The following is a 10,881-nucleotide window of genomic DNA, read 5'->3' on the forward strand; positions in this document are numbered from 1 at the left end:
ATCCTCCTCTTACTCCCAAGGCTCCCTGTGACTTCTAATATCACCGTTGCAGACACAGCTGAGAATCTAGGGGAGCCTCCTTCGGGTGGAGAGGGCAGGCCTTCAGAGAAGAGTGTTTTTTCTCAGGCAGATCCTGTGATGAGGACTAATGACTTTGGTGCCTTGTCTTTCTTAGAGTTTCTTTTGAAAAGCACTGGAGCATGCCTGCAGAGAGCGCCAGTTGCCCTCTGCCCAAACCCTTCGGCTCTATTGGGAGCTGCTGGAGCTTTCAGAAGGCTACCCTTGTAGAAAGAAGCTGAGTTGCGGGGGCTGAGCGGGATAGGATATTGGCCCTCTTCTGATCTTTCCTTGCTCTGAGCCTCAGGCACAATCCTCCACAGCCTTGATGTTCTGTCTTGCTACAGTCCTAAAGGCAGCAGGGCCCAGGGAATGAAACCTCTGAAACAATGAGCCAAACCAATCATTCCTCCCCAGAAGTGGTTTCTCTAGGGTAATTCATAGCAGCAATAGAAAGCAGGCTAAGACTTCCAGTCCCCACTGTTTTAATATCCTAGGAAGCTTTCCTGCCCAGAAACACCTCCCACCTAGTCCTCCCTCCCTCCCTAGTCCCCAGGACATTTTTAGTTCAGCTGCTAGAGTTTATGGGTTTGCCAAATACACAAAAAAGGACACTTAATTTACTTTCCCAGTTTTAAAGGCAGCTTCCTCATTGCTGGGACCTCCTGGGCAACTGTTTTTTTCTTTGGAAGGGGTGTGGGACACAGACTTCCTAGAAACCTTGGTTCTTCTGTTCCGTGTCATGGGCTAGACATGGCTTTCTTGGAAATGCTAAGCAGGCAGGTCATCAATTTCCTGGCCTAGGCCTTGAGTTTTTGGTCAGAACTGTGGAACTGAATGGGCACAGCCCTTCTGGCCTCTTCTTCTGTCTAATCAACAGATGTGGAATCCAAGGCCTGAGAATCTGGGGAGATAGCCAAGATGCCATACCGATTAGAAGCAGAGAGCCTTACAGAATAACTTTTATTTCAATGCTTCAGAAACCATACCTATTGTATCAACAGATGTTTAGTGGCCATTTTCCCATCTACTTGTATTTTCCCTGGAATGGTTGTCAATGACTTGGTCAGCCTTTGGCCCAGTGATGGTGGGTAAGTGCCTGCAACACAGGAGCTTCGGGATTGGGAGAGGGGTGCTCTTTCACGATTATAATAGTGGCTGTTTTGTGCTGTGTATTTGTCAACATTCATAGTACTGGACACAAGTGGATTTTTTTTCCTGTAAGTTTAAAAAGTAAAAGTTTTAAAAGAAGAAAAAGTCTTCATTGACATTCAGAAAGCATGGGGGTATTTCTGTAACTGGGCAAGCACGTGATTGTCTGTGGAAGAGGAAGAGGGGTTACATAGCCCCTGCTGGCCTGCTCAGCTCCCACACCAGCATCGTCTCTGAAGGCCATTAACTCGCATCAATTGTTTTGTGTGACTGTCCAGCATCTGTGAGGCTACTTAGAGGGGGTTACACCCATTTTAATTATCTTCCTTTTTGCCAGTTTTTTGTCAGTTTTGCCATTCAAGCAGTAAATTCCATTGCTGATGGTCAGATGGGCGGGGTGGGGGGTTATTAATGCTAAAGGGGTGAAAAAAAGAGCAAAGGAAGATACTGGGGCAGCATTTAGGTGCCTCAGAAACATCAAAATCGGTGCTTTGTAGCACTTCTCTGATCCATTCTCATCTCTTACTCCCTCTGGCTTTGTTTTTTAACAACCTGCTTCTAGCTAGTCTTAGAAGCCCTACTAGGGCACAAGATGCTGCTAGTGAGCTCTGAATCTCTTCTGGGGGAAACCAGCCAGCATTCATGGATTCCGCTTCTGGGCTGGGTTCTCCAGTCTGCAGACAATGACATTGAGTACTTGCAACCCTGACCCCAGGCTGAGACACTAGTTGTCCACCTTATTTTCCCTGCCTGAATATTGGAAAAGGTGACCAAGACTGTCCGCACAGTCCTGTAAGTCCAGTGATTTCAGAGGCAGGAGAACCACAAGTTCAAGACAAGTCCAAGCAACTTAATGAGACCCTGAATCCAAATAAAAAAAGAGTGTAGGGTATTGTTCGGTGATGGAGCTCTTACATAGCGTATGCATGACCCTGGGTTCAATGTCTAGCATCACCACCAAAGGGGGCAGTGAAAGCAGCTCAATAGCCTTTTCTTCTGCCTCCCCCTCCTTTCCTCTTTTGGTGGGCAGCTATACTGGCCTCTAACTGGAAGTAGTCTCCTGCCTCAGCTTCCCAAGTGCAGGGATTCCAGGCATGTGCCACCAGGCCCATGCCCCACTCTAGTTACTGATTTTTACATTTATTTGAATTCTATGGGACTAATAGGGGGGTTTAAGCCACCAGCTTTGAGAAAAAGCATGAACGGGGTGATGGAGAGTTTATTCTTTCTTTGGTTTGGCACTGTGTGCATGGTCTGACTTTTGGCAACAAAGAAGAGGAGATGTACCTCTTGGCTTTTCTTTGTCCCATGAGTAAGGGTATGCTTCTTTTGCTGCAGTTTTAGTTTGCCTCAGTTTATTTACTCATAGTCAGATCTCTGTGTGTGTGTGAGAGAGAGAGAGTGAGAGAGAGAGAGAGAGAGAGAGAGAGAGAGAGAGAGATCAATGACAAGAAATATTCATTGCCTGATTGTATTTGTTTGTTCTTGCCTGCAATTTGTAGACCATCAGGAGGACACACAGCCTCACTCTTATGAAGTATAATGACAGCTGTGAGAGCAGGTCCCTCTTCCCACCTGACCTCTGGGACTTTGACCCAGATAGTATTTCTTCTCACAGGATTGTACCCTATGCATACTTTTTAAAAATGTCATTTCATTTTTATGTATGTATGCATAAATATGCATATGTGTGTGGCGGGTGTGTGTGCATGTGTGTGTATGTGTGTGCGCATGTGTGTGTATGTGTGTGTACTAGTGTCCATAGGGGCCAGAAGAACAAATTTGATCCTCTGGAGCTGGAGTTACAGGTGGTTGTGAGATGCCTCCTGATGTGGTTGCTGGGACTCAGCTTAGATCCTCTCCAAGGCATTACACACTCTTGACTACTGAGCTATCTCTTCAGTCTCCCTCCCCACTTTTTTGTCTGTCTGTCTGTCTGTCTGTTTTTAAGACAGACTCAGATAACACAAACCCAGACTTGGCTGGAATACACTATGTAGCCAAAGTTGGCCTCCAGCTCTCAGTACAGAGTACTGGGATTTTCAGTGTGTATCACCCTCCTTTATTCACAGTAGCCAGTCTGGGGGAGTGGGGACCAAAGTGCATGATAGAGTTCAAGGCCACAGGTGCCCCATCCTGTCTGTACAGGAGAATCATCAAATAGTCCCATGCTGGAGTCTTGCCCAGCCAGGGCCTGGTTCATTTAGTTCTGTGTGGGTGGAACCCAGGCATTTACCTTGTTAAAGTACCCGCCGTAGTTCTGATGTGTACCTAGAAGAGAACCTGGCCAGCAATAAGATACACATGACTTCCTTGTAAAGATTTTCACGAATTCAAAGCCCATGCCCCTCTAAGCCCACCTAGCCTGTAGCATACTGCTTTGAGATCCAGCTCTTGCAGGCTACCTGTATTCCTGGGAATTCCTGGGCATCTCTAGGCTTTAAGATAGGGTGACAAGCCTGCCTTGCTCTGCAGGTTTTACTGAAGGAGTGGATCCTTTTTGCTGTCTGTCACTTTGTCTCCATGCACACATGCCAAGACAGTGTCTCCCAGGCCATCCTAAGAGGCTTTTCTGAGTGTGGTATGGCTAGTATCTCTTTCTTAGCCTTAGACTGAGATATCTGTGCTGTTAACTTTGCAAGCATTGCTTCATTGATGCTTTCCCACCCAGGTGGCAAGCAGCAAAGGAGGGCCTGAGCCAGGGGTGCTGGAGGGCAGGGGCTGTTGAACCACTGGTGATTTTTCAGGCACCATAAAATGCACGTAACAATGGGGATATGTGAGCCAAAGAGGCTTATTGTTTCGAAATCCGACTCCTATTTGAACAATTATGATCAGCAGTGGTCTGATTGGGACTTAAGTATCTGCCATTAAGATTCTAATCTATGCACCAGAGGTATTTAATCTACGAACACACAGGTATCTAAGAGAGAGACACTCCAAGCTCTGTGCATTCTCAGTCTTGTTCAGACACAAGGATTATTGAAAGGGAGACATGGGATGGGTGGAATGGGGTGTACCAACAGTCCCTGCACTGTGACCCCCACATCACCTTCTCTGCTTTAGACTCTGCTTCTTCATAAGTAAATTGGGGATTACAATACCTACCTCAAAGGCCTGTGGTGAGGGATTAAATCAGATAATGCATGTGAAAGTTCCTTTGTGAGCCTCCAAAGCACAGCATAATTATTAGCTGTGACTATCCATTTGAGAAACTGGCTTTCGTAATGAACAGCTCAATTACTCCATGGGATGTGCTTCTGTGGGGGCCAGTCTGGGGCTGCAGTGGCCTCTAGGATGCCTGGGGTGAGCAGGCAGCCTACTCAAGAGGGATGGTCTTGCCCTTGGCTGCCAGTTTATCCTTTCTCCTCTGACCCACGTTTGAGCTCAGGTTGTGGGAGGTGTGTGTGTGTGTGTGTGTGTGTGTGTGTGTGTGTGTGTGTGTATGTATGTACATGTGGGTGAATGTACTTGGGTTTGTGTGCATGTGTGTGATGCATGGGAAGAACCTGACTTCAGAACCTGCTGGAGGGGTTGGGTGTAGGAAAAAGGACTGCTCCAAGAAGAAGGAAAGCACTTTTCTGTAAGCCCCTGGAAAGTTCCATGGAAGGAGTTCTTCATATTCTTAGGTGGTGCTCTGTTCTCTGCGTGGTGTAAGAAAGGTTCAGTGCTTGACTAAGTTTGAGTCAGGCCTCTGAGCCTTCCCTTAGGCCCACCTGTAGCTGTGTGTGTGGAGATCAATGCCAGGTCTGTCAGATCCCTAAGGCCTGACTGATATAGACGGGCTTGAAGTCTGCAGAGGGGGTTCTGGAAGCACTTAGTAGGGGGGGAACCCAGATACACACTCACTTCCGACTACCAACTGTCTTCATTAAATCCATTGGGGAGAGCAGCCTCAAATGCCATCACAGCAGGGATTGGGTATCACAGTCACAGAAGGAGGTCTCCTGGCTCCTTACTTTAACAACTCTAAAAGTCCTGTAGTCTGAGGAGCATCCTATGAGGCATGTCTGGAGACAAGGTTTTCTGTAGTCAGTGTCCCCTAATGCTCTAGCAGGACATGCTATAACTCAGGGATTTTGTAACAAATCCACTATTCCTTTTTATTACTCCCACTATATGGCTTCCTATTTACAAATGACAATTGGAACATTTTGTTCACTTACCACCGGGCCCTCCTTAGGGATGCTGTGGAGCCAGGCAGACTGGGAGCAGATCCTTGTATCCATTGCTGTCTGTGGGTAGAGCTGGCTGAGTGACCAGTACTCTGCCTGCAGTTTTCCACTCTGCACAATCCTGGCTGAAGGTGATGGGTAGCATTTTCCTAGTGCCAGTGAGGTAGCAGTCTAGGTATCAAGGTCAGCTTCCCAGTTTCCTAAACACCTATATGAGCTGTCAATGTTCAGCTGAGGAAGCTGTCACATGGATGGGCAAGTCACCCATCCAGGGTTACACACACTTCATTACACTGTGGTCTTGAGAGCTACACCAGGACTAGACTTCAAATACTATGCCAGGTCAGAGTGAATCTCTGAAGACAGAAATAACCCTAGGTCCTCCCATCCCCAGAGGCTCTGCTCAGTGAGTTGTGGGAAGGGGGGTGGGGAGGGGAACCATGACTCCCATTGCCTCTCAGTATGGCCATCTTGCTTTCATTTTGAGTCTGGATTTCTTAAAAGCTTCCCAGTTACAGACAGCTCAGCACAGAGAAGAAACCTGGCCCATGTCTGAACTGACCTGCTTTTTAGAGATTGGCTGAGTAAATTGAGAGCTGGGACTCCTTAATCCTTGATTACCTTAGCCTGATGGCACCGCTACCCTATACTAAGTGGGCAAAGTGGGTTAATCTGGCTTTAGCACCCAGCGGGGCTGTGAGGCACTTCCTCTAGGCCAAGCGAAGTGTGCTGGTGTGGAACTCCCAGGCAGTTTGTCCTGGAAGGAGCAGCGTTCTCCAGCAAACAAAAACTTTCTGCCTATGTAATAAAGTTTGTGCCATCATTTCTAAAATTGTGCTGTGATTACTGCTGGATGCAGTATGATGGCTTGAAATTTGACATTTAGAATGTTCTGTTGAGAAGGAAATATATATATATGATGTAAAAGTTGTCTCTCTCTTTTTTTCATCCTTGTGGGCAGGTAAAAATCAATCGGAATCTCTACCTCAAAACTAATAGGAGACTTTAGATCTGTGACCAAATCTAGTGCCTAGTTACTTAGCGTACCTCCTTTGATATAGCTACACTGGCAGGAACCATGTTCATGAGGATATTAAATGATGGTGTTAGAGCGATCGTATCAGGCATGCGCCAGACATGGTAAGCATGTCATGCATGCTCCAAGCATGTTGATTACTATTTCTATCCTCATAAGTCCCCAACGAGGTAGCTACTGTTATCTCCATTTTCACATATGAAGAGAAGACAACGCGCCCCCCCCCCCCCCGCACACAATAAGACATTCAAGGTAACAAGCAGCAAAGCTAGGAGCTGAACCTAAGCCTGACCTCCAGACCCATAGCCTTCAAGCCTTAAGCTAAACCACTGTGGCTCTGAGACCCTCCTTTAATTCTCTGGACAACTCAGAAGGTAGATGGCATTATTCCTGTTTTGTACTTTAGGGTACCAGAGCTCAGAGGTGTTAAATAACTCATCTCCTGGCTGTGAAGCAGTAGAGAGGGGTTCCCAGTCCAGCTCACTCACACTGGGAAACAAAGCTCCAATGTTTGCCTTTAATAAGTTGGGCCTTACCAATATCAGCAAGACCATTTACCCATTACTGTTTATTTACTGGACATTTGGGTGATTATGTTTACCACGCTAAATGCTAGGGATTTTTGTGTGCGTGTGTGTGTGTGTGTGTGTGTGTGTGTGTGTGTGTGTGTGTGTGGTGCGCGCGCGCTCCCTCGCCTGAAGGTGCTAGGAGGGCATGGCCTCTGCCTTTAGGGAGCCTTTTCAGAATTGTCCATACATCTGGACATCTCATCCTAGGAGGATGTGTCACCCAGCTCCTCTCTTTCTCTCTGTCCTTCAGTTTGCCACCAGCAAAGATGTTGCAGAACCTTAAGCGATAGGCATATCTGCTTGTCATAGTTTCATTTTTATCTGCCATCCTCCTTACCCAGAGTTTCCTGACTCCTTTCCTCCCCTCTGCATGTCCTCCCCTCTGTTTTACTTCCTAGAGCTTCTTTATCTAATTTACTGAAAATATCCTCAAGTAGACTGACAGGATCCAGATCCAGGGCTTGGCTCCACCCACCCCCAGCTTCAGAGCAATCATTGCATGGTCACATAACAGAATCCACAGAATAACACAAACTACAACAAATGGCTGCCAGTTCATCTGCCTTTTGTTTTCACATCTTGTAACCAAGGTGCTACATCCCTGATTTATGTCATCAAAATGATTATCATTTACCATTGCAAAAACTCAGTCCAGATATCCTGACCCTGCGTATACTGTGCCAATGGTGTTATTTAGTGCTTTGGGTGAAATTAATACTCTGGTAAAATATCTTGTAATTATTTTGCCCTAATGAAATCTAAGATTTTTTTTTTTTTTTGAAGCTTCTCAAATTGTGTCTTGAGATTTTCAAGTGGTATGTTTCTGTCTGATTATACTGATTTTTATTGAGTTTTTTGATAAACCTGCTTGTTGCTTTTTGGCCATTTTGTCGAGTTATATTTCTGGTGCCCAAGACCATCCTTGGTGGACATGTGAAGGACTGATGGACAGTGCCATTTCTGAAGGAAGACCTATCAGGTGTGGGAAGGGGCGGGGCATTGTGAAAATAGGATACTTTGAGTTAACTTAAGGAGACACCCAAGCCAGCACCTCAGAGAAATTGGCCTTGTTCTTCTGCCTAGAAGGAAGATGATTTCTCTTAGGTGGGAGCTATCTGGCCTCCAAGGCTGGGGTTGGGGGTCGTATTAATGCACCCCACCTCTAAAGTCCTGTTTCACTTTTGTTTTGAAAAAAAAAAAAAGGCCCCAATTATAAGAGGGAACCGAGGTTAGTTGTGATATTGAGAGGAGGCTGAAGAAGCTCAATTTTCTGACTCCAGATTGTTTTTTTGTCTTTGGCAGGGACCTGATGCCCAGAACCCTGGAAGGCCAGATCACCATGGAGAAGACGCCCAGCTACTTTGTGACCCGGGAGGCACCCGCGCGCATCTCAGCCATGTCCAAGGACACCAAGCTCATCGTGGTGGTGCGCGACCCGGTGACCAGGGCCATTTCGGACTACACGCAGACTCTGTCCAAGCGGCCGGACATCCCCAGCTTCGAGAGCCTGACGTTCCGCAACCGCAGCGCGGGCCTCATCGACACGTCCTGGAGTGCCATCCAGATCGGCTTGTACGCCAAGCACCTGGAGCCCTGGCTGCGCCACTTCCCTCTGGGCCAGATGCTCTTTGTGAGCGGGGAGCGGCTGGTCAGCGACCCAGCGGGTGAGCTGCGCCGCGTGCAGGATTTCCTGGGCCTCAAACGCATCATCACCGACAAACACTTTTACTTCAACCAGACCAAGGGCTTCCCCGTGCCTCAAGAAGGCGGAGGGCAGCGGCAAGCCACACTGCCTGGGCAAGACCAAGGGTCGTGCGCACCCTGTCATCGCGCGGGAGGTGCTGCGGCAGCTGCGTGACTTTTACCGGCCCTTCAACCGCAAGTTCTACCAGATGACCGGTCGCGACTTTGGCTGGGACTGAGTCTCCCTTTGGGGCTTATCTATTGAGAAAGAGTATATGTATGTAAAATGTACAGAAATCTATTTTATAATAATTTATTTTTAATTCACAAGCAATTAATTCACTAAGCTGCCTAGCCACACTCTGCAGAGTTCGAGTCATGGTCTGTTAACATTCCAAAGTGTTTAACTCCGATATTTGTTCTGTCCCTCCCAATCGATGGTGCTTCCGTGTTTTCCTTCCCTCCCCATTGTATTTAAGAAGAAGAAAAGCACAACTTGAGATTTTCGTTACGGGTATTCAGCCTTCAATCACCTTGGGTCCTCCACCTGCTATCTTCATGGGTCTTGGCTGCCTCAGCTGATTGTAGTGTTTTCTTGCCTGGGTACCTTCTGGAAGCACTGAGCTGCCTCAGCATGCTGTAGTCTGAAGTGTAGTGACCATGTAGTGACGTTATGTCACATCCTCATAAGCAGTTCATCAGCCTCACCAATGTAGCACCAAGGTGAGTTTCTCTGGCCTCCCTTTCAGGGACCTGTGTGCCTATGACACTGTCTGCTCTATCCCTCTGTCCATTTTAGCCAGTTGGAAGTGTGTGCAAACAATTGACCCCTTTCCTGGATCCTACCAGTAAGATGTTGCTTTACAAAAAAGGCTATAATCTCATTAGCATAAGAGTGCAGTATACACTTGCTCCTTTCTTCAGTCAGACAGTTATGTTGTGACACACCAAAGAGTTCCCCAGGCTTCCATACAGAGCCAATGGCACAATCCTAGGGTGCTGAATGTTGAGACCCATAGGGGTCAAATATATAGAGGTGTTGCTACATGTAGACCCAACTGTTGCTAGACAGTAGGCTCAGCGCCTCAGGAGAGAGAAAAAACAAAACACTCAGATATGAAGAACAGCCTGGAAGAGGAAGGGGATGTGAAGCCAAGCCAAATAAATGTCTCTGCAATACCTAGGCCATCTCAGAGAAGTTCTGTAGGCAATGACCACAGCAGAGTTTGAAGGATGGTCCTATATGTCCAGGTTAGGAAAGCATGTTACTTTTAGGTACTCAAGTCTGACATGTGTGCAGTTTCCCCTGAGACAGCATGGTCTTAGTGGGGTCTTATCAGGAAGGTTATCAGTTCTGCTACTAATGTGCAGATGATTCCCCTGTACCTCTGGGTTGGGACGACACTTTGGGGGGGGTGTCTTTGGCTAGTTAGTGGCAGTTATGTAACTGTGTGATGATATTACATCATGATTATCCAGTTAATCCTCAACTTCCTGAAGCAGAATGCGTCTACCCCAGAAGGAATGTTATCTGAGTTAGACTTCCATCACAAATGCATAGATGGTTGAAATGATTGCACTTGTGATGTTTACTAAGGATTACTTTGGACACTTTATGGGCTAACTTGAGTGGACAAGCAAAGTTACATGGAAAGTGCACCTATGTCTTTAGAAACTAGCGGGAGGTGCCGATGGTCGGTAGGGATATTTTGGTAACCAGATGGGTGATTTTTGTACATGTTATGGCCCAACTTGAATTAGCTTATTCTGGGCAACAAAATAGTCCCTGGGCAGTGTAGGGTAGGAAGGTGGTCATTGGCTGTGTTTATTCCTTAGGTATTACATCTATTTCTTTTCTTTCTCTTCTGCATAGTTGGGGGGTAGAATCCTGGGCCTGTTTCACACTAGGCAAACACTGAGCCACATCCCCAGCCCATTTCATGGTCATTTGCTCATCCTCTTCTGTCTATACAGTAGTGTATTGCCTGCAATCTTAGCATCTCCTGGCTGGCTCCTTGAATATGGAAACGACTATGTGAAAGGCCCTCACCACACTTTTCTGTGTGGAAGGCTGATTGAAATCAGAACAAGGACACCTTCCCTCACATACAGCAGAATATTGTTTACAAGCAGAGTCCATGTCAGAGGCCTTCATTAAGGTTTTCTGGCCACTTTCAGAGTCTGGTGTAACCCATGAAATAGAAGTGCA

At 46.8% G+C, this 10,881-nt stretch overlaps 1 protein-coding gene across 1 annotated transcript in view; it reads left to right on the forward strand.

The window, feature by feature from the left end:
* Positions 1-9,485, forward strand: part of LOC127219136 (heparan sulfate glucosamine 3-O-sulfotransferase 3B1-like) — a 33,704-nt gene extending 24,219 nt beyond the window's left edge. Inside the window, 2 exon segments of the mRNA XM_051180392.1 lie at positions 8,292-8,739; positions 8,741-9,485. Coding sequence (XP_051036349.1) covers positions 8,292-8,739; positions 8,741-8,911 — 619 coding nt within the window. The 3' untranslated portion in view covers positions 8,912-9,485.
* Positions 9,486-10,881: the final 1,396 nt, after the last annotated feature.

The sequence above is a fragment of the Phodopus roborovskii genome, unplaced genomic scaffold (genome assembly GCF_943737965.1).
Source record: "Phodopus roborovskii unplaced genomic scaffold, PHOROB, whole genome shotgun sequence".
Classification (NCBI taxonomy): domain Eukaryota; kingdom Metazoa; phylum Chordata; class Mammalia; order Rodentia; family Cricetidae; genus Phodopus; species Phodopus roborovskii.